Source organism: Macaca thibetana, chromosome 1, assembly GCF_024542745.1.
Source record: "Macaca thibetana thibetana isolate TM-01 chromosome 1, ASM2454274v1, whole genome shotgun sequence".
NCBI classification, from domain to species: Eukaryota; Metazoa; Chordata; class Mammalia; order Primates; family Cercopithecidae; genus Macaca; species Macaca thibetana.
In genome coordinates this window covers 123,160,840-123,185,201 of record NC_065578.1, presented here as the reverse complement: position 1 = coordinate 123,185,201, position 24,362 = coordinate 123,160,840, and the positions used below count along the sequence as shown (strand labels likewise).

At 40.5% G+C, this 24,362-nt stretch overlaps 1 protein-coding gene across 2 annotated transcripts in view; it reads left to right on the top strand.

Annotated features, from left to right (window-relative positions):
* Nucleotides 1-20,051: 20,051 nt before the first annotated feature.
* Nucleotides 20,052-24,362, top strand: part of CTSS (cathepsin S) — a 36,227-nt gene continuing 31,916 nt past the window's right edge. For both annotated transcript variants that reach the window (XM_050751069.1, XM_050751058.1), the window contains exons 1-2: nt 20,052-20,306; nt 21,486-21,612. In XM_050751069.1, the coding sequence (XP_050607026.1) occupies nt 21,487-21,612 (126 nt within the window). In that variant the 5' untranslated portion in view covers nt 20,052-20,306; nt 21,486. The remainder of the gene's footprint in view (nt 20,307-21,485; nt 21,613-24,362) is intronic.

Genomic DNA, 24,362 nt, shown 5'->3' with positions numbered 1-24,362 from the left:
TGTGAGGAGCAGTACTCAAGTGGATCTTGCAGAACAAAGAGGCCAAGGAATGGAGAGAGCCATTCTAGAAAGGAGACAAGAATGATTGGGCAACTGGGGAGGTCCATGGGACCAGCCTGGCTACAGCAGAGGCTGAGTTTTCAAAATCTGGGGTTTTGTTTGTTTGTTTGTTTTTGTTGTTGTTGTTTTTTGAGACTAGTCTCGCTCTGTCACCCAGGCTGTAGTGCAGTGGTGCGATCTCGGCTCACTGTAATCTCCGCCTGCTGGATTCAAGCGATTCTCGTGCCTCAGCCTCCCAAGTAGCTGGGACTACAGATGAGGCATGAATTTTTGTATTTTTAGTAGAAACGTGGTTTCACCATGTTGGCCAGACTTGTCTAAAACTCCTGGCCTCAAGTGATCCACCAGCATCGGCCTCCCAAAGTGCTGGGGTTACAGGCATGAGCCATCAGATTGCCTGAGCTCAGGAATTCAACACCAGCCTGGGCAACACGGTGAAACCCTGTCTCCACTAAACTACCAAAAATTGGCATGGACACGTGTGCCTGTAATCCCAGCTACTCGGGAGGCTGAGGCAGAAGAATTGCTTGAACCCAGGAGGTGGAGTTTGCAGTGAGCTGAGATCGCACCACTGCACTCCAGCGTGGGCAACAGAGCGAGACTCCCTCTTTAAAACAAAAACAAAAACAAATTGAGTAAAATGCTCAGGAAAGGGGGCCAGAGCATGGGGAAACAGCCTTGGAAGGCAGGGTCCAGGACTTCATGCAGCAGGCAACAGAGAACATTTCTAGAAAACGGCATGATAAAAATGTGTTTTAGGAGCACAGTTTGGCAGTGATGTGCAGGATGAGATTACACAACAGACTGGATTGAAGGTGCTGAAATAATTTAAATCATCAGAAAATACTTATTTAGTGTCTGCTTACCATCGCATCATATACTGTGGAGGATACGAAGAAGAGTAGGGCCTACAGGGACCCTGTACTTTATGGGCTAACAGGTAGTTACATAATGCAAAAATACAAATAGTTATCATAATAGGCAGAAAATTAAGAGGATGGTTTTTCTGCACTCAGTCTATGTGTCTGCCACAAGGAGCCTCAAAGCCTCAAAGCTTGGTAGAAGCTCAAAAAGTGACATCAAGTTGGGGATAAAGAAAGTCTTTTTGTTTGTTTTTGAGATGGAGTTTCACTCTTGTTGCCTAGGCTGGAGTGCAATGCGTGATCTCGGCTCACTGCAACCTCTGCCTCCTGGGTTCAAGCAATTCTCCCACCTCAGCCTCCGGAGTAGGTGGGATTACAGGCGTGCGCCACCACACCCGGCTAATTTTGTATTTTTAGTAGAGACGGAGTTTCACCATGTTGGTCAGGCTGGTCTTGAACTCCTGACCTCAGGTGATCCACCTGTGTCAGCCTCCCAAAGTGCTGGAATTACAGGTGTGAGCCACCATGCCTGACGAAGAAAGGCTTTTTGTAAGAGCTATTTTCAGAAATGGTCCATGAAGGAGAAGCAGAATTTCAAGAGGCAGAAATGAGAAAAGGAAGTTCCAGAAAGAGGGAGGCAACATGATAATTTTAGAAATGCACTACTTTAAAAACAAGGTTGGTTCTCTTCTAGGTCAGTGGACAGTTCCGTCCTCTTAAACAACTTAGCCTCTCAGAACTTTAACTTCTCCCCTGTAAAATGAAGATAATAATATCTACCTCATAGAGTTGTGAAGATTAAATAATAATGCACAAAGAGTCTAGCACACTCATTGGCATATAATTGGCATCCAACTAATGTTAGCTAGGATTATTATGATCATTAAGTGAGTCAACAGTGCAGAGGGTGACAAGCATAGATGATCTGGAAATATGAAGAAAACTAGTTGCTTGGAGTATAAGGTTCTTGTGTGAGGATAGCAAAGATGAAACTGTAAAGATACGGCAATGCTTTTGTACAGCATCTGAAATACTGGAATAAGGACTTTGGTTCAAATTAGTAGGCAATATGGAATTATTGGAGAGTTTTGACACAGAAAATATTTTTGTTTGTTTTTATTCTTTTAGAGAGAAGGTCTTAGTCTGTCACCCAGGCTGGAGTGCAGTGGCAACCTCCTGAGCTCAAGGGATCCTCCTGCCTCAGCTTCTCAAGTAGCTGGGACTACAGGGGTATACCACTGTGTCTGGCTTTTATTTTTTGTAGAGACAGGGTCTCACTATGTTGCCCAGGCTGGTCTTGAAAACTCCTGGCTTCAAGGGATCCTCCCTCCCTTGGCCTCCCGAAGTGCTGGGATTACAGGTTGTGAGCCACAGTGCCGAAACCGGAAATAGATAATTGTATTATAATATATTTTAAATATATTATTCCATCTCTCTCTCTCTCTCTCTCTGTCTCTCTCTCTGTATCTACCTCTATATCTTTTGAGATGGAGTCTCATTCTGTCACCCAGGCTGGAATGCAGTGAGTGACATGATCACGACTCACTGCAGCCTTGACTTCCTGGGCTCAAACAATCCTCCTACCTCAGCCTCCTTAGTACCTGGGACCACAGGCACATGCCACCACACCCAACTAAATTTTGTATGTTTTGTAGAGATGGGACCTCACCATGTCACCCAGGCTGGTCATGAACTCCTGGGCTTAAGCAATCCTCCTGCCTCAGCCTCCCAAAGTGCTGGGATTACAGGCACGAGCCACTGCACCTGGCCAAAACAGGAAATCTTTTGATCAGAACTCTGCTTTTGGAGAAGCGATGAGGGCTTAGACCTGAGTAGTCTAATACAGTAGCCATTAACTGCAAGAAGCTATTGAGCACTTGAGATGTGACACTGAAAAGTTCAAATTGAGATGCGCTATAAGTATAAAATACAAAACTGGATTTTTTTTTTTTCCTGAAACAGGTTTTTATTAAATGGCAAAGCAGAATTGCAGCACAATTTAAATGCCTGTAAATGAGGTCACAAAAGGGATGCAAAATGTTTGCAGTTTGAATATTATAATTCATACAGGTAAAGTCATTCATCAACTCTTACACCAATACATAAGATTATTCCATGATTAAAAGTAGCCCAAATCTAATAACCATAGGCTATATTAGTGGATCTCTTTTCCTATTATAAGATTTTAGCATTACTTCTGACACTGATTTCTTTACCAAATGGAACCTACAAATTTTTAAAATTTGAGGCCAGGCTGGGCGTGGTGACTCATGCCTGTAATCCCAGCACTTTGGGAGGCCACAATGGGCAGATCGCTTGAGGCTAGGAGTTTGAGACTAGTCTGGGCCACATAATGAAACCCCATCTCTACAGAAAATAAAAAAATTAGCCAGGTGTGGTGGCACGTGCCTTTAGTCCCAGCTACTAGGGAAGGTAAGGTGGGAGAATTGCTTGAGCCTGGGAGGCAGAAGTTGCAGTGAGCCGAGATTGTGCCACTGCACTCCAGCCTGATGACAGAGGAAGACCCTGTCTCAAAAAATAAATAAAATAAAATTTGTTAAAGGATAACAACAAAGGATGACTACAAATTAAGTAGTTGAGTTTACAGAAAGTTCTGAGAGAACAAGTAATATAAAATACTGAGCAAGATTGTCAATAAGCATATATGTGAAAGGCTCCTATTTCATTCATAATTCTTTTTTTTTTTTTTTTTTTTTTTTTTGAGACTGAGTCTGGCTCTGTCGCCCAGGCTGGAGTGCAGTGGCGGGATCTCAGCTCACTGCAAGCTCCGCCTCCCGGGTTTACGCCATTCTCCTGCCTCAGCCTCCTGAGTAGCTGGGACCACAGGCGCCCGCCACTTCGCCCGGCTAGTTTTTTGTATTTTTTAGTAGAGATGGGGTTTCACCGTGTTAGCCAGGATGGTCTCGATCTCCTGACCTCGTGATCCGCCCGTCTCGGCCTCCCAAAGTGCTGGGATTACAGGCTTGAGCCACCGCGCCCGGCCCATAATTCTAATAATACTGCACTGCAAAGGAATTTTGCAAAAGTTGATCTGCTGGGTACAAATAAATCTAGAGACCAAAGTCTTTGTAACTGTTTTCTTCTAGATGTGGCTTACATAAGGTAGTCAAACTTAATCCACTTTCACATATATTTCCTAAAAGATCTGCTCTGTGCCAGAGATAACAAAATCTGGAGTGAAAATATTTCCAGTTCGTTGCTACTGTTTACCAAGTACTTTTTCACCCTGTTTCTATTTTTCCTCCAAATTTTCTATTTTAAACATACACATGACCAACTTATCTTTCCAGATAAGAGGAAGTGAGTTACTTTGTGCAAAAACAAATTTTTAACAACAAATCTTCCTAAGTTGACAATTCAGCTTCAAAGAAAAACCTTTATAGCTTCCCTCTGTTTTAAATGGATTAAAGAAAGACCAGCATTCCTGTCTTAATACTAAATATCAAATATGACAAGCCCTAGCTGTTTCTCAGATACAGATATTTTCTGTATCTTATTTTGGTTAAGTTTCAACAATTAAAGCACAGGTTACTCTCTGAGATGATTAACTATTAAAATGACTTTTACAAATGTGAAGCCAATTTTTTCCTTCGAGGAAGGGAAAGAGGAAGAGGCAAGTGGAGAAGAGGTGTAAGACGGTGGACAGGGTACATGAGGCTGCGCATTCAGTGTGTGATTCCGGTTACCTTTTCACAACATGTGGTTATTTTTCTTGTATATTTTAGTAACCCTATAATAAAAGACAGTGCTAAATCTACAAATCAAGGCAAATTTGATCAAACATTCATCTTTAAGTTTCATAAATATATGCAATTCTTTTTTTTTTTTTAATGCAGTCTCACTCCATCGCCAAGACTAGAGTGCAATGGAGCGAACTTGTCTCACTGGAACCTCTGCCTCCCAGGTTCAAGCAATTCCCCTGCCCCGGCCTGCCGAATAGCTGGGATTACAAGCATGAGCCACCACGCCCGGCTAATTTTTTTGTACTTTTAGTAGAAACAGGGTTTCACCATGTTGGCCAGGTTGGTCTCGAACTCCTGACCTCAGGCAACCCGCCTGCCTCCGCCTCCCAAAGTGCTGGGATTACAGGCATGTGCCACTGCACCTGGCCAATATGTGCAACTGTAATGATAAAGTCTCTACAATTCATTTGCATGTTTTCATAGACTAATATAATATACAAACTTAGGGAAGTCTCCTGTTAATGCTGTTGATTTTGGCTACACCTGACATTTTCTTCATAAATATTCAATGAAGCCACAAACAAAGGTGCTGTAACTTTTTGGAATCTGTCCAAGTTTTAAAGAAAAAAATTATCAGCAGCGATTCTATAAAACAGAAGTGTGTCAATTCCTTATTTTCTTTTGCTTTCTGTGTCAGTTGTTTGAAAAACACTAGAAGCTGATACGAGATTTTCTATGTTGTCCAACAAATTGGTTTTCTGATTTTAGCTTCAGATTTTCTTCCTTACCTGCATTTGCTCTTGCAGAGAGATCTTCAAAAAAACACAACTTATTAATCAAGTGTGGAAATATATATATATGTGTATATATGTGTGTGTGTATATATATGTCTGTGTGTGTGTGTGTGTGTGTGTGTGTGTGTGTGTGTGTGTATATATTTTTTTTTAGTGGAGACGGGGTTTCACCATATTGGCCAGGCTGGTCTCAAACTCCGGACCTCGTGATCTGCCTACCTCAGCCTCCCAAAGTGCTGGGATTACAGGCGTGAGCCACTGCGCCCGGCCTAAAATGTGGTTTAAAATCAATGTTACCTCGCTTTTTTGTTTTGTTTTATTTTGTTTTGAGATTGAGTCTCGCTGTTACCCAGGCTGGAGTGCAGTGGCGCGATCTCGGCTCACTGCAAGCTCTGCCTCCCGGGTTCACACCATTCTCCTGCCTCAGCCTCCCGAGTAGCTGGGACTACAGGCGCCCGCCACCACGCCTGGCTAATTTTTTGTATTTTTCAGTAGAGACAGGGTTTCACCGTGTTAGCCAGGATGGTCTCAATCTCCTGACCTCGTGATCCACCCACCTCGGCCTCCCAAAGTGCATGTTTTGTTTTACATTTTTTTTTTCAGATGGAATCTTGCTCTGTTGCCCAGGCTAGAGTGCAGTGGCGTGATCTCGACTCACTGTAACCTCTGCCTACTGGGTTCAAATGATTCTCATGCCTCACCCTCCTGAGTAGCTGCGATTACAGGTGCCCACCACCATGCCTGGCTAATTTTTGTATTTTTAATAGAGACAGGGTTTCACAATTTTGGCCAGGCTGGTCTCGAACTCCTGACCTCAGGTGATCCACCAGCCTTGGCCTCTCAAAGTACTGGTATTACAGGCGTGAGCCACCGCGCCCGGCCCGTGTTTTACTTTTTAAATACAGCCACTAGAGAACTTAGATTTACTGTGTGCCTTACACTGCATTTCTGTTGGATGGCGCTGTTTCAGAGGTTATGGAGGATGGTAAAATCGTCAATCAAGGACTCAGGGACTTGACCTTCCAGCATAGTGAACTACATAATTCAGACCAGCCTTCCCACTGAGGACAAATAGAAAAGCTGGAAAATACATCAAAAGTATCTGCTTGAAGGCCTCAGAGACTTAACAAAGTAGCAAGGACTTACTGGGACAGATTGAAACCTTACATGGTATTGCAGCTTGTAAGTGTAAAGATGGAATATTTAAACAACCAGGGAAAGGCTAGCATCTTCCTAGCCTCAGTAGAAAATTCCATCTGCATCTTTATTTTATTTTTTTCATACCTGCTTCTGGATACCTTGCATCTTTCTACTGAATACCTTTTTACTCTAGCTATCATAAAAGTACAAAAATGAATTTGTAAGACCCCCATCACTCAAAGCAATAATAGTTTATTACTTATATTCAATAAAAGAAAAATTTCTGAGTATCTGCTCTATAGAATTGCATTATTGCCTACCATACCAATACCCTCAGGAATTACTTTCCCTTTCCTCTCTATTGAATTAAAGGTTGATATCAAAGAAGTCAATTATATTTTAGTGAAAGGCAACGTAACATAGTGGTTAAGAGCATGAACTCTGGTGCCAGGCAGCCTGGATCCTGATCCTGCCTCTTCCATTTAATAGCAGGGTGATCTTGGGCTAGGGTTAGGGCTTTTGTAAAATAGAGAAAAATAATGCCTACCTCGCAGGATTTTTGTGGTGATGACATGAGTCAATATATGTAAAGTGCTTAGGACAGTGCCTGGCCAGAGTCAGTGTCTGCTACATGAGAGTTGGCTACCACTGTTTAATCAGAGGGAATGAAATTCAGGCTCATTCAATAGAAGCCCAGTCTCAGGAGCTGCTGGAACAAGTCCAGTTGGGTCAAGTCTATTATGTTTACAGCAATATTTCTAGTACAGTTTTCTATTGCATACACATACTTTTTCAGCTACATTATAGACTAAATCATACTAATTTTATTGACATGTTTAAGAAACAAATAACCACTTTATAATACTTCTTTCTTAGGAGAGTATATTTTTGGTTTTTTGTTTTTGAGATGGAGTCTCTGTCGCCCAGGCCGGAGTGCAATGGCGCCATCTTGGCTCATTGCAACCTCTGCCTCCCAGGTGCAAGAGATTCTCTTGCCTCAGCCTCCTGAGTAACTGGGATTACACGCATGTGCCACCACACCCGGCTGATATTTGTATTTTCAGTTTCACCATGTTGGCCAGACTGGTCTTGAACTCCTGACCTCAGGTGATCCGCTTGCCTCAGCCTCCCAAAGTGCTGGGATTACAGGCGTGAGCCACTGCTCCCAGCCTCTATTTTTGGTTTTAAACAGCCTCTTTACATGTGTTTTAGAACACAACCCTTTTACAAGTTGGAAACTGCTTGTATGTATAGGACTTAAAATACACTGGTTAAAGAAGGCTATTACTGGCCTGCACTTGCACTTTACAAATAAAACGAAGCAACCATAATTCATCTTCAGCCTTAGCACCACCTTAGGTATCTTCACTTCCTCTGCCTCTTCTGTTATTGCTGCCATTGGTAACAGGTGCCTGTACCAAAGGGCTGGGCTGACTTACCAGGTAGATGTAAGAAAGAGAAATGATTTGAAGGAAAGTTGTTCTGTGCTCATGTTTCCTGTTTTTAATGTTTGTGGCACTATGCCCACACTTCCACCACTTCCTTCCACAATGATCTTGCTTAAGCCTCTCTAAGTTCCGGTTTCCTCATCTATAGAAGAGGGACACCGTTGCTACCAACACCATCTCATTGGTACAGTTATAATTGATGTTTGCAATGTCCCTGACAATACAGTTAAATAGAAGCTTCAGAATTCTGCCTCATCATCGTACGTTCAAAAGCTTTCATTCTCATTGGTTCTGCAGATTCCTAGGGAAAATTAGTGAACCATGAAAAGACTCTCCCAATTTCTAGCAAAGGCATTTCTAATATCTTGAATAAAGGCACGACATAGTTCTCTTAAAAGTAGAGCAACTATTTTGATAATAGTTGTCCTTGAGATTAAGCCATGTTTAGGCATCCATCTTCTATAACTCCCAACTAGATTTTCGCAACCTAAGATAGGATTTGTGCATTTTTTTTCTTTCATATTTCTTAAATAATTCAAATATGTTAGCTGACTGACTAGCCAAGATGCCAAGTTGGGTAGCTTACACCACTCGTGGCCAAACTTTGGTCACCAGATTCCTGCAAATCTTTCATTCTTTCATCAAATATTTACTGAGTGCTAGATACTGTGTTATAGGTGCTTGAGATACATCTGAACAAACAAAAATCCCTGTTTTGTGGGATATTTGTCCTTGATAATATTTTCATTAGTCTTCAGTTAAATGATTAAAATATAGACAATAGAGTGAGACTTTTTTGTTTTGTTTTGTTTTGTTGTTTTGAGCCAGGATCTGTCTCTCACTGTCACCCAGGCTGAAGTGCAGTGGTGCCATCATGGTTCACTGCAGCCTTGACCTCCAGTGCTCAGGTGATCCTCCCACCTCAGCATCCTGAGTAGCTGGGATTACAGGCACACACTACCATGCCCAGCTAAAGTTTTTGTATTTTTAGTGCAGACGAGGTTTCGCCATCTTACCCAGACTGGTCTTGAACTCCTGGTCTGAAGTGATCTGCCTGCCTCGACCTCCCAAAGTGCTGGGATTATAGGCGTGAGCCACCACGCCCAGCTGGAGTGAGTTTTTAACAAAACCAAATATAATCGACTTCTAAATTCTGAGATTATTTCCTTTCTATCCTTTTTTCGTGGTAAAATGCTCCTTCAATTTTGAAATGATGATGAGTGAAGATAATACATTTTAAATATCCTTATTTGATAAACTAAAAAAAAAAAAAAAAGCCTTAAGTTGGCCCTCTAATATTTTCTTCAAGTTTTGCTATTCCGTAAAATCTGAAACTGAGAAACTATAGTAATTCAAGCCAGTATTGCCACTTCTTACAATGCCAAGTCTTGAACAAAATAAGAAAGATGCAAAGAAGACGAACTTAAGCGGATGCTGTGCCTTCTGAGTCCAGCCCAGTTGCATGCTGGTAAGTGTTTAACAACTGGCTCTCCAGATTAAAACAATAAATAGGCCAGGCGCAGTGGCTCACATCTGTAAACCTAGCACTTTGGGAGGCCGAGGCAGGCAGATCACTTGAACTCAGGAAGGTGGAGACCAGCCAGGCAAATGTGGTGAAACCCCATCTTTACAAAACAATACAAAAAATTAGCCGGGTGTGGTGGTGCATGTCTGTAATCGCAGCTACTCAGGAGGCTGAGGCAGGAGAATTGATTGAACCCTGGGGACAGACGTTGCCGTGAGCCGAGATCACGCCACTGCACTCCAGCTTAGGCGACAGAGTAAGACTCTGTCTCAAAAATAAAAATAAAAATGAAAAAAATTAGCCGGGCATGGTGGTGGGCGGTTGAAGCAGGATAATCACTTGAACCTGGGAGATGGAGGCTGCAGTGAGCTAAGATCATGCCACTGCACTCCAGCCTGGGTGACAGAGTGAGACTGTCTCAAAAAAATACAATACAATACAATACAATACAATACAATACAATACAATACAATACAATACAATACAATACAATACAATGCAATAAAATAAAATAAACCTGATTTGTGAAGTTTGCTTATTTTAAACTACCAATGCAATGCTACTAAAGATGGAGTGAGGATGAAGTGGGTATAAGTAGTTTTCGTGAACGAGTGTCAATACAAGCCAGCTCCAAGACACCACTGCTCCAGCCTGGTAAGAAATACAATATCTAGCCCAGGCAGCAAGAATGTTGAAAATGGTGTGGACTTCAAGTTCCAGTTCCACCACTTATTTCCACAATGGTTTTAGACAAGCCTTTCTAAGTCCCAGTTTCCTAATCTATAGAATAGGGATACTATTGCTACCACTACCACCTCACAGGTTGTTGGGAGGATCAAATAAAATAATGGGCGGGAAAGAGCTTCAGTGCCCTGTACGATGCCTGGCACAGAAGATGCATAATATTTAACTCATTAAAACATGTCAATTTGGGTATTTCCTCTTTTCCATATTTGCTAGAAACTTCTTATTTTGAAAACAAACAAACAAAAAAAACAGTTTGAGAGTTCAAAGATAAAATGCACAACCTAATATCATTTATTGAAAGCACAATTTTGCTACAAGTGCTTTTCTAAAAAGAGTACTGCCAGAGTAGCTCAACAGTCTTTATTTAGTCCAAAAGATGGCCAAGCGCAGTGGCTCACGCCTATAATCCCAGCATTTTGGGAGGCCAAGGCGAGTGTATCAACTGAGGTCAGGAGTTCAAGACCAGCCTGACCAACATGGAGAACCCCCCCCCATCTCCACTTAAAATACAAAATTAACTGGGTGTGGTGGTGAACACCTGTAGTCCCAGCTACTTGGGAGGCTAAGGCAGAAGAATCACTTGAATCCAGGAGATGGAGGTTGCAGTGAGCCAAGATTGCACCACCGCACTCCAGCCTGGGCAACAGAGCAAGACTTCATCTCAGAAAAAAAAAAAAAAAAAAAAGGGAGGGGGGAAATATAGAACATCAAAACATCTCCTCTGATGTTCTTCCTTTTGCTTCTCAAGGTGGCAGCTTAGACCACTGATTTTTGGCCATTTTTCTTTTCTAATATATGCATTAAAAAGTTATAAATTTCTTTCTAAGCACTGGTTTAGCTGGATCTCACACATTTTTATATGTCATTTTAAAAAATTATTGCTCGGTTCAAAATATTTTCTAATTGCCATTATGATTTCTTCTTCTTAATAACCATAGTTATTAAGAAGTATATCACTTTAAATGGGAGGTTTTCTAATTACCTTTTTGTTATTGGGCCTAGCTTAATATCACCGTGGTCAGAGAACATACTCTAAATAATCTGAATATTTTATGGCCCAGCACATACAGAGTCAATTTTGTCAAATATTCTGTGTGCCCTTCAAAAGAAATTTTCTGAGCCCAGTGCAGTGGCTTGGGTCTGGGGTCCCAGCTACTTGGGAGGCTGAGATGGGAGAATCACATGGGCCCAGCAGTTCAAAGCTGCAGTGAGCCATGATCCTGCCTCTGCTCTCCTGCCTGGGTGAAAAAAAAAAAAAAAAAAGGATTCTGTTGTTGAGAACAGGCTGTATAAGTCTTAATTAGGACAAGTTTGTTAATTGTGTTATTCAGATCTTCTATATCGTTATTAATTTATTCCATTTGCTTATTCTACAAGCTATTGAAAGAGGTATCTCAAAGCCTCCCACTATGATTGTAAATTTTGTCCATTTTTCCTTTTAGCTCTGGCAATCTTTGCTTTATGGAACTCTGAGGCCGTGTTTTGAGGAGCATACAGATTTAAGATTTTAATCTCTTCCTGGTGGATCTCTTTATCATTTATTTCTTTATCATTATGAAAGTTCCCTCTTTAGCCTCATAATGCTTCTTGCTTTAAAGTCTACTCTGACTGATATTTGAATAATTATACCCGCATTTTGCTATTGCTTGCGTTTGTGTGATCTAGCTTTTAGCTTCCTATTATGGTCAACCTTTCTGTGTTTTTGTATTAAAGATGTTTTTCTTGGCCAGGTGCAGTGGCTCACGCCTGTAATCCCAACACTTTGGGAGGCTGAGGCGAGTGGATCACCTGAGGTCAGGATTTCAAGACCAGCCTGGCCAACATGGCCAACATGTCTCTCCTAAAAATACAAAACTAGCCAGGCGTGGTGGCACGCCCATAATCCCAGCTACTCAGGAGGCTGAGGCAGGTGAATCATTTGAACCCGGGAGGCAGAGGTTGCTGTGAGCCGAGATCGCGCCACTGCACTCCAGCCTAGGCGACAGAGCAAGGCTCTGTCTCAAAAAAAAAAAAAAAAAAAAAAAAAAAAAAAGGCCAGTAGCATTAGTATTTCAAATGAATATCCTAAATGGTAGCACTTGCTCATAACCATCTATCTTAATACTGAGTACTTTATTAGAAACTTGTTCTGCAAAAGGAACGGACTTAGGAATAATTAGTTGGAACTGTAAAATCTTACATTTTACAGGGAGCAATATTATAATTACATTCTAATGCTGGTGTCTTCTACTGTTTAGTTGCCATTAAGTCAGCATTCTCTTACTTATGCCTAGGGAAAGTGAGCCACGGGCATGTTAACTTACTTGTTCCAGGCCTTATAACCAATAGATGGTAGAACCAAGACATATGCAAAAGCTTTTAGGCTTTTTACTCAGCCCACGTCCTGACAATAGAAAATACAATAGCAGTTAATATGTCACTTGTTCTTTTTCTCACAAAAGGTAATTCATCTCTATTCTCCCTGCCTTCCATAAGTAAAATTTTTGTTTCTTCTACAACCTACATATTAACCAGGGGTCATGTGTATCAACAGTCTCTGCTTACTTATTGAGTCTGAAGGCAGGCTGGGAAGAAGTGGGTATGTCCCTGAGAGCCCTGTTCAATTTGGGGACCAACTCAACTTAGTTTCTTGGTAAATTTAGAATTAATTTATGGATTTAGAGATAAACAAGGGAAGGCCGGGCGCGGTGGCTCAAGCCTGTAATCCCAGCACTTTGGGAGGCCGAGACGGGCGGATCACTAGGTCAGGAGATTGAGACCATCCTGGCTAACACGGCGAAACCCCGTCTCTACTAAAAACACAAAAAATTAGCCGGGCGAGGTGGCGGCGCCTGTGGTCCCAGCTACTCGGGAGGCTGAGGCAGGAGAATGGCGGGAACCCGGGAGGCGGAGCTTGCAGTGAGCTGAGATCCGGCCACCGCACTCCAGCCTGGGTGACAGAGCGAGACTCCGTCTCAAAAAAAAAAAAAAAAAAAAAAAAAAAAAAAAATAAACAAGGGAAGACATTTAGATGGCCATTGCCGTCCTGAATCCGGTTTAGAGTACCACTAGAAAACACAATTAACCTCGAATTTTTTTCCCACTTGGTAGAGGATTACCGGAAACAGCTAGAGACATAATTTCATACACAATTCCATGTAGGCAATACCCAGGAATGGAGGCAGAAGGTGTGCCGTTGTCTAATCACCACATTTATGCTCTGTACTAAGTGTAGATTTACAGACCTCGTCAGACAGAGAAATAATGACTGGAAAAATACATGATCCCTTGTAAAAGCAGTTGTCTACCATTTTAATCTTGATGGAAAGAAATTTGTTCCTCTGCTAATTTCCTCATTAAGGAAATTGAACTATATATTTCTGTGGTTAGAAATACATATAAAGGAATCAAGGCTAAAAGCAAAAAACATCAGATATGAGATGAGACATGTAAAGAAGAATAGCGAAGGCAATCTGAAATTATTGAGAGCTCCACAATAGCTCTCTTCTTGACTTTCCTGTTTGCAGCCTGAGAAAAGCACCTTCCCCATTCTAGCTTCTGACACTCCACCCTTGTTTTTCCAAACTCAACACAGCTGTGGATGTCATTACCGGGTTCATCTAGCTGGGTACTACAGTTTATTTAAAATGTGCAGGAAGTGGCCGGGCGCGGTGGCTTGTGCCTGTAATCCCAGCACTTTGGGACGCCGAGGTGGGCAGATCACCTGAGGTCAGGAGTTCCAAACCAGCCTGGCCAATGTGGCGAAACCCCATCTCTACTAAAAATACAAAATTAGCCGGGCGTGGTGGCGCATGCCTGTAATCACAACTACTTGGGAGGCTGAGGCAGGAGAATCACTTGAACCTGGGAGGCGGAGGTTGCAGTGAGCCGAGATCGTGCCATTGCACTCCAGCCTGGACAACAAGAGTGAAACTCCGTCTCAAAAAAAAAAAAAAAAAAAGAAGTGCAGAAAACTCAAAGAATCTATGAAAGGCCAGAAAGTCGGTGAGGTTTGTTTATTGTATAACCACAAACATCACCAAAACCACACAGAGAGGACTGCTCAAGCTATGATGCCACTGAGCACACACAATATTTGACATAAACACTACAGCTTGAACCGGTGACACTGGGGACCAGATGTTAGAATATCTGCTGCTGCTGCTGCTGCTGCTGCTGGGAGACATCGCTACTGCCATTCTCACCAAAAGGAGGATTTTACATACTTCTGGTTCATCACTTACCCACTTGCAAAATGGTGTTCTATACAGGTGTGTCTGACTGGCAAAGGCTAGGTCTCATGTCTGTGCCTTAACTGCATTGGAGCCTTGAAGATGGAGTTTTGGCTTCAATTTGGAGAAGCAAAATTTAGAACGTGGGAAATTCTCCAGACATGGGAATATTGTTCAAAAGATGCGAGGTGGCCATAAAAATAAATGAACACTGTATACTACTGTGGAGTTATCAGGATTTAATTGCTAAAGTATAGTTTCTAAAAAGTTGAGAACAAATATACAACTAACGCATCAAAGATTTTCTTTACCTCATTAATTAATAAGGGATCAGTAAGATTAAAGTCAGTTCAAATAAGAATTTGAGGCCAGGTGCAGGGGCTCATGCCTGTAATCCTGGCACTCTGGGAAGCCGAGGCGGGTAGATCGCCTGAGGTCAGGAGTTTAGGACCAGCCTTGCCAACATGATGAAACCCTGTATCTACTGAAAACGCAAAAATTAGTTGGGCATTGCGGTGCATGCCTGTAATATCAGCTACTGGGGAGGCTGAGGCAGGAGAATCACTTAAACCTGGGAGGCGGAGGTTGCAGTGAGCCGAGATCCGAGATCACACCACTGCACTCCAGTGTGGGCGACGGAGTGAGGCTGTGTCTTTAAAAAAAAAAAAAAAAAAAAAAGAATTTGACTGACAGAGATCTACATTCTCTATATTTCTCTATTCAGTAAAATCTACAATACAAAATTTATTTGCATTGCCATGTATAGGTATCATTTGCATAGTTATCAGTTTTTTACAACTTAACTTTAAAAAGAATCAAACAAATCCTATAAAGGTCCACTAAATAATACCCAGCACATCACTGAAAGGACACCTGATAATCTCTTTTGCCTGAATAATTTTTCTTAATAAAATGTTAAGTGATTGACTGAAATAAAAAGAAATGCTAAGTGAGAAAACAAGATAAAGTATGTATAATATGTTAGTGTTCACTTAAGATGAAAGAATATTAATATATAGGCATATTTGCATAGTTTTAAAAATGGGAAGATAAACCATAAATTGTTTAAATGATTACCAATTAAGGAAAAAAGGAAATAGTGTAAAACAAAAGGAGAAAGGCTAGAGTTCTTTGAATATACCTCATTGCGTTGATTTCACTTTGGATCCACATAAATGTTTTACATAATTATAAAATGAAATTACATAAGTGTAAAAAGCAATCCCTAAAAGGAAGAAGTAAAATGAAACAAATAAACCTGTGTATGGCCGGGCGCGGTGGCTCAAGCCTGTAATCCCAGCACTTTGGGAGGCCGAGGCGGGCGGATCACAAGGTCAGGAGATCGAGACCACAGTGAAACCCCGTCTCTACTAAAAATACAAAAAATTAGCCGGGCGCGGTGGCGGGCGCCTGTAGTCCTAGCTACTCAGGAGGCTGAGGCAGGAGAATGGCGTGAACCCAGGAGACGGAGCTTGCAGTGAGCCGAGATCGCGCCACTGCACTCCAGCCTGGGCAACAGCGTGAGACTCCGTCTCAAAAAAATAAATAAATAAATAAATAAATAAACCTGTGTATGTAGGTGGAGCATAACCATACCGGGAGCTATTCCAGGTGACTTCAAAACACAGTAATTGACTTACATCCTTAGCAGAATATGGCTTAATGGAGAAAAACCTGTCCCCCTCTACTTTAAAATCTCTAATTTGTTTTCATTAATAATCTTATTGGTCATAGGCTTGTTGTTATTCTGCAATTTTACAGGATAAATCAAACAAGTACTTGAGTTGATACTTTAGAGAACCCAGATGTTTTAAGCATGTTTGAAAAGAAGTGTAGATACAAGATTGATGGGGTGAGTAAACCCTATAGTCTTGAATTTGAATTTGAAGTATCAGTGTCAGCTTGTTATCTATTTAATTTTTTTAAAAAAAGATATTTCCTAGTTCCATCTACTGAAAAGGCTTAGCAACAATGGTCAATCTGCTATCCCAAACACTGCTAGTTCCTAGATTATGGTATTTAAACATTGTTTCCACTAAAAGGAACCAGACCTCCTTGGAGAAATGGCTGATTCGAGGTCTGGGGCAGGAATTGTTCAAGACAAACCTGCAATAGTCTGTCATTATTAGAAAGAAAGGAAGCTTTTAAAGAGTGCTAATATTATGCCAAACATACAAACTCTGTCTGCAATAAAGAGCCAATCTGAATAAATTCCTACTGACCAAAAATGAGACAATATGAGTATCAATAAGGAGAAAACTGGAATGGATTGAAACACATCAAATATGTTTAAATCCATGAATTCATAATGATATAAACATAACTCAATGGTTTCACAATATATGGCGTTTATTTAAATCTCAATTCAAACAAGTAAAAAATGTATAAGACAGGGAAATGTGAACATTGATAGGATGTCTGATGACATTAAGAAATTATTGTCATAATTTCTTATGACAATAAAGTGGCTCACGCCTGTAATCCCAGTACTTTGGGAGGCTGAGGTGAGTGGATCACCTAAGGTCAGGAGTTCGAGACCAGCCTAGCCAACATGGTGAAACCCCATCTCTACTAAAAATACAAAAATTAGGTGGTGTGGTGGCACACGCCTGTAATCCCAGCTACTTGGGAGGCTGAGGCAGGAGAATCGCTTGAACTTGGGAGGCAGAGGTTGCAGTGAGCTGGGATCACACCAGCGCACTCCAGCCTGGGCAAGTGAGTGAGACTCTGTCTCAAAAAAAAAAAAAAAAAAAAATTATTGTTCTTTTATTTTAGATGTGATAATAGTATTGTGGTATTGTATTTGTTTAATAGTCTCTGTCTTTTAAAGACACACACAGGGACATTTACATATGAAATGATAGAATGTCTGGAATTTATTTAATATAATTCAGGTAGTAGGAGTGGGAAGATGAATAAGATTGGCCATGTACTGATCCTTGTTGAAACAAGACAATGGTTTCATGGCAGCTCATTTTACTACTATCTTTACTTTTACATGTGTTTTAAATTTTCCATAAGAAGTATCTTTTTAAAAAAAATCTGTATGGTTACAAACACAAACATGTCTACTATAGCTGAGATGAATCAACATAATGATGCTACTTCTCCCCAAATGTATGCATATATTCAAATAAAAACTCTAATAGCCAGACTTGGGGGCTCATGCCTGTATTCCCAGCACTTTAGGAGGCCAATGCGGGCAGATTGCTTGAGCCCAGGAGTTTGAGGCCAGCCTGGGCAACATGGTGAAACCCCTTATCTACAAAAAATAAAAAACAAAATTAGCCGGGCATGGTGGTGTGCGCCTGTAGTCCCAGCCACTCCGGAGGCTGAGGCGGGAGGATCACTTGAGCCCAGGAGGTCAAGGCTGCAGTGAGCCATGATTGCATCACTGCACTTCAGCCTGGGTAACAGAACGAAACCCTGTCTCCAAAAGAAAAAAGCAAAAAACTCTAACAGAGTTTTTCAGGGAACTTGATAAACTGATTTGAAAAGTTCATATAAAGAAGACAAAATGCAAAGACAATGTTTAAAAAGAAGAACAATGATGGGGTGACCTAGATGACTTGCATCACCAGACATCAAGACATATTACAAAGCTGGTTTTTTTTTTGTTTTTTGAGATGGAGTCTTGCTGTGTCGCCCAGGCTGGAGTGCAGTGGCACCATCTCGGCTCACTGCAAACTCCGCCTCCTGGGTTCACGCCATTCTCCTGTCTCAGCCTCCCGAATAGCTGGGACTACAGGCGCCCACCACAACGCCTGGCTAATTTTTTGTATTTTTAGTAGAGACGGGGTTTCACCGTGTTAGCCAGGATGATCTTGATCTCCTGACCTCGTGATCCACCCGCCTCAGCCTCCCAAAGTGCTGGGATTACAGGCATGAGCCACTGCGCCCGGCCTACAAAGCTGTTTTAATTAAAACTGTGTGATACTGAAGTAGCAATTGATAAAAAGAACAACTTCATGAGCTCAGAAACTGACCTATCTATGTATGAGAATTTGGTGTATGATAGAGGTAGAATCAAAATGGGAAAACAAAGAAAATAAGTTCCCTACCTCATACCATACACAAAACTAAATTCCAGGTGAATTAAACACCTAAAAGCAGTAGCCATAGAAAAGATAAATAAAACGCTTTCTAAAAGTATAAAAATGAGTGTATCTTTATTACATTTGGATGAGGAAAACTTTCTTATATGAAACACAAACAGTATAGATTACACAGAAAAGCTGAATAAAATGTTCTACCTCAACACACAAAAAAATTTCATATAGAAAAACTCACTATAAACAAGACTAAAAGACAAGTGGAATTTCATAGGCTTATTCAAAGGAAGAAAAAACAAAATAAAAGACAAATGGAAGACTAAGGGAAGATGTTTTTAAGGGTATATAACTGTCAAAGATTAGAAGCCAGGATATATTTTTAAAACACATACACCTTGGCCAGGCATGGTGGCTCACACCTGTAATCCCAGCACTTTAGGAGGCCGGGGTGGGTGGATCACGAGGTCAAGAGTTCAAGACCAGTCTGGCCAAGATGGTGAAACCCCGTCTCTACTAAAAATACAAAAATTAGCTGGACGTGCTGGCAGGCGCCTGTGATCCTAACTACTTGGGAGGCTGAGGCAGAGAATCGTTGAACCTGGAAGGCGGAGGTTGCAGTGAGCCAAGATCACGCCAATGCACTCCAGCATGGGAGATAAAGCACAGCTCCATCTTGGAAAACACACACACACACACACACACACACACCCCTCCCACAAATCCCTAAGAAAAAGCAACAATACAATAGAAAAATGAGCAAAAAAGATGAACGGGAAATTCACAGAAAATTCAAACGGTCAATAAATGTGTGAAAAGATCCTCAACCTCATTAGTAATTAGGAAAATGCAAATTTAAAAGATGATAGTTCATCTTGCTCCCACTCCACCCAGATAACCATTCTCAATTGGATATATTTGAGTGTATTCTTTTTTCCATGAATATACTAACACATACACACACACACACACATGCATATTACTAAACTATACATATAGTATATATTAATAAAGACATTTTGAGTTGATGAACGAAGGAATGGGTGAGTGAGAATCAGACAATATCAGATCATGAATGAATTGTGTTAAAAGCAGTAAGACAGGTTTTCCTAGGAAATCATAAAAGGAGCTGGGATTTTGGGAGCTTTATCTTAATCTCTTTATAACTAAGTGTTTTCCATGTAAAAGTTGGTGTTTTTAAAATTTAATTTAATTTTTTTTTTTGAGATAGGGTCTTGATCTGTCATCCAGGCTGAAACACAGTGGTATAATCATAGCTCACTGCAGCCTTGTCCTCCTAGACTGAAGCAATTCTTCCAACTCACCCTCCCTCTCAGCTGGGACTACAAGCATGCACCACCATGTCCAGCTAATTAAAAAATTTTTTTTGCAGAAACAGGATCTTGCTATATTGCCCAGGTTGGTCTTGAATTCCTGGCCTCAAGTGATCCTCCCGCCTCAGCCTCCCAAAGTGCTGGGATTATAGGCGTGAGCCACTGGGCTCAGACAAGGGCTCTTCTTGATGGCTTACTGTATCCACTTTGTCCCCAAGACCATAGGGAGACGACTAGAGGTGACTGTACTAGCTAGATTTTAAACGAAACTGAAATGAAAGTTCACTTCCTCATTATGGATACCTCATGTGACAAGTTCCAATTTCTTTTAAAGTCAGTTGAACTGAAATCTCCCTGCTGCTTTGAAATCTTAGAAGAGAGCCCATCAATTCAAGGATTCTTACTGTAGGAGCACCTGCTGGTTCTATCACGTATGTACTGTTTGTTCTTTTTCTCCCATTTGGTCTTCAAACACTCTGTTTGTGTTTGTAACTTGTTCTGCCTGCTAGGTTTTCAATCTTTGGTTTCAGGAAGTAAACTAAAAAGTCATGTCGTTCAATTTGCTTCTTCTCTATTTTTAAAAAGTTAATGTCTGCTTGAGCATCTAAGCATCTAAGTTGAGGCTGAAACGTGGCTTTCTTTGGAATATAATTAAAAGGTTTACATGTTTAAAATTCCAGATGTTTTCAATTGAAAAGAAACGGAAAAGAAAGTAGAATCCAGTTTGAAGGAGCTAGTCGCTAAATTTCTGTTGAAGTCTCTTGAATTAAATACAGAAGTGGCATTTTAAAGAGTAGTTAATTGCTTCATTTGAAACAGATGTCTGATCATTGGAAAAAAAAGATAAAAAGGAAAATAACCTACCTAAAGATGTGAATGAGAGTTGTCTTTTAACTATCTGTAAAGACTGTGGATATTTAAATAAGTCAGTTAAGAAGAGCTCATGTATTCAAAAATTCAGGAGATAAACTGATTTTTCAGAGGTTTGCCTCTCTTAAGGATGATTTTTTTTTTTTTTGAGAGAGAGAGAGAGAAAGAGATTTCCTTTGATTAGATTTGTTGGCAAATCCTGGAAAGTCCCTGTTTTCTAACCCCCTAGATGTGTTTGGTTTACCAGATACTGGGAAATTCCTGAAAATCACTTTTTAAAGTGCTACTAAGCATTGGAAGTAGTATTTCAGACATAAATCTGCAGCTATTCCCTGTGACTATATATCCCAGGAATTTTCCTGTATAATTCTCTTTATAATACTCTGTCCCTATTGAACAATGAGGTCACTTGGACACGGGAAGGGGAACATCACACACCGGGGCCTATTGTAGGGAGGGGGGAGTGGGGAAGGATGGCATTGGGAGTTATACCTGATGTAAATGACGAGTTGATGGGTGCTGATGAGTTGATAGGTGCAGCACACCAACATGACACAAGTATACATATGTAACAAACCTGCACGTTGTGCACATGTACCCTAGAACTTAAAGTATAATAATAATAAAAAAAAGTCTGTCCCTTTGATAGACTTTGCATTGTTATTTTCTCTTATGAAAAAATATGGTCACAATATATGCAGCTAACAGCAACACTTCCTATGTTACCTTTCCTTACACAGAATGAAACAGCTGGTTTGTGTGCTCCTGGTGTGCTCCTCTGCAGTGGCGCAGTTGCATAAAGATCCTACCCTGGATCATCACTGGCATCTCTGGAAGAAAACCTATGGCAAACAATACAAGGAAAAGGTAGACTGGATTGCCACTCGAGCGATATGCTTTTAAAGGAGTACTGTTTTCTACCTCTCAAAATTGCGTTCTTACAGGCAGTGTTTTCAGTAAATATTTAGGCTGGGCGTGGTGGCTTGCGCCTGTAATCCCAGCCCTTTGGGAGGCCAAGGTGAGCGGATCACCTGAGGTCAAGAGTTCGAGACCAGCCTAGCCAACGTGGCAAAACCCCGTCTCTACTAAAAATACAAAAATTAGCTGGATGTGGTGGTAGGCGCCTGTAATCCCAGCTACTCAAGAGGCTGAGGCAAGAGAATCGCTTGACCTGGGGAGGCGGAGGTTGCAGTGAGCCAGGATTGCGCCATTGCACTCCAGCCTGGGCGACAGACTGAGACTCCATCTCAAAAATAAATAAATAAATATTATGTACTTGTTTCTTGCCAGATACTATTCTTGGTACCATACAGCAGGAGTCAAAACAAAATTCCTATTATGGAGCTTTTATTATAGTGAGAGAGACAGGAAATAAGAAAATAAACAAGCAGACATGTAGTATGCTAGATGGTGATAAGTGTTGTAGTTAAAAGTAACGGAAGGCATGGAGAGGAGGAAGGGCGCTGGGTGGCGGTAGTGGTGGTAAGAAGTCTATCTATATGACAGGAGGGTTAGGAAAGGCCTCACGGATAGGGGTGCCATTTGAGCAGAGAATTGATGGAAGCCAGGGAGCAAGCAAAATACTTGCTTGCTATCAGGCCAAGGGCAAATGAGCACAAGCTCCTGAAGAAGAGCCACATTTGGGATGGCTGAGGAGCGAAAAGGCCTTATCTGGCCCACATAGTGCGGCCAGATATTGTTTCTTGACTATCACTTCCCATTTTGTACTTCTGTTTTTATTTTAAAGCACGCTTGCTGATGTTAAGACCTTAACCCTACTGCTTTAAATAACTAAGTCCTGTAACTATGTAATATTTCTGTTTGTAAGCTAGCATCATATATTTCTTTATTTGACATATTATTTTGTATAAAAATGACACTCTTAGTAGGTCATATACTCTAAGTTTTATTTTTATTTATTTATAATTAAATAATAATTGTGTATATTTATGGAGTACAATGTGATGTTATGATACAAATATACATTGCAGAATGATTAAATTAGGCTAATTAACATATTCAGCACCTCACATACTTATCCTTTCTTTGTGATGAGAACATTTAAAATCCACCCTTTCAGTAATTTCGACATATAAAATACATTATTACTATTATCGGTAGCCACCATGCTATGCAATAGATTGCGAGAACGTATTCTTCTTGTCTAAATGAAACTCTGTACTCTTTGCCTAACATCTCCCCTTTCCCTGTCTACCCTCCTCCCAGCCTCTGCTAACCACCATTCTACTCTCTATTTTTATGAGTTCAACTGTTTTAGAGTCCACATGTAAATGAGATTATGCAGTATTTGTCTTTCTGTGCCTGGCTTATTTCACTTAGCATAACGTTCTCTAGACCCATCCATGTTGTTGAAAATGACAGAATTTCCTTTTTTTTTTTTTTTTTAAGGCTAATTGGTATTCCATTATACATGGAATACAATAAGTACCACACTTTTTTATCCATTCATCTTTTAATGGACACTTTATAAGGTTGATTCCATATCGTGACTATTGTGAATAATGCTACAATGAACCTGGAAGTGCAGCTACCTTGTTGACATACTGTTTGTGCTTCCTTGGGACATATACCCAGAAGTGAGATTGCTGGATGATATGGTAATTATGTTTTTAGTTTTTTGAGGAATCTCCATACTGTTTTCCAAAATGACTGTACTAATTTACATTCCCACTAACAGTGTATGAGGGTTCCCTTTTCCCCACATCCTCACCAACACGTATCTTTCATTGTTTTGATAATAGCCATTCTAACAGATGTGAGGTGATATCTCATTGTGGTTTTACTTTACATTTCCCTGATGATTGGTGATGTTGAGCATTTTTTCATATATCTGTTGGCCATTTGTATGTGTCTTGTTTTGAGAAATGTCTATTCAAGTCTTCTGCCCATTTTTAAACAGGGTTATTTTCTTGATGGTTACTTTGAGTTCCTTCTATATTTGGGATATTAGCCCCTTATGAAATGTATGATTTGTAAATATTTTCTCCCAATCTATGAGTTATCCTTTCACTCTGTTAATTGTTTCCTTTATTTTACAAAAGCTTTTTAGTTTGATGGAGTCCTGTTTGTCTATTTTTGCTATTGTTGCCTGTTCTTTAGGGGTCATATTCAAAAAACCATTGCCTGGACCAATGTTGTGGAGTTTTCCCCTATATTTTCTTATAGTAATTGTGTAGTTTCAGGCCTTATGTTTATGCTTTAATTCATTTTGAGTTGATTACTGTATATGGGGTGACATAAGGGTTCAGTTTCATTTTTCTGCATTTGGATAGCCAGCTTTCCCAATGCTATTTATTAAACAGACTATCCTTTCCCCATTGTGTGTTCTTAGCACCTTTGCTGAAAGTCGATTGACCATAAAATTGCAGGTTATTTCTGGGCTCTATATCCTATTCCATTGGTAAATGTGTCTGTTTCTATGCCAGTACTATGCTGTTTAAATTACTATAGTTTTGTAATATATTTTGAAACCAGGCATTTTGTAATGCCTTCAGCTTTGTTCCTCTTGCTAAAGATTGCTTTGACTATTCAAGGACTTTTTTAGTTCCACATTAATTTGAGGATTGTTTTTTCTATTTCTGTTAAGAATAACATTA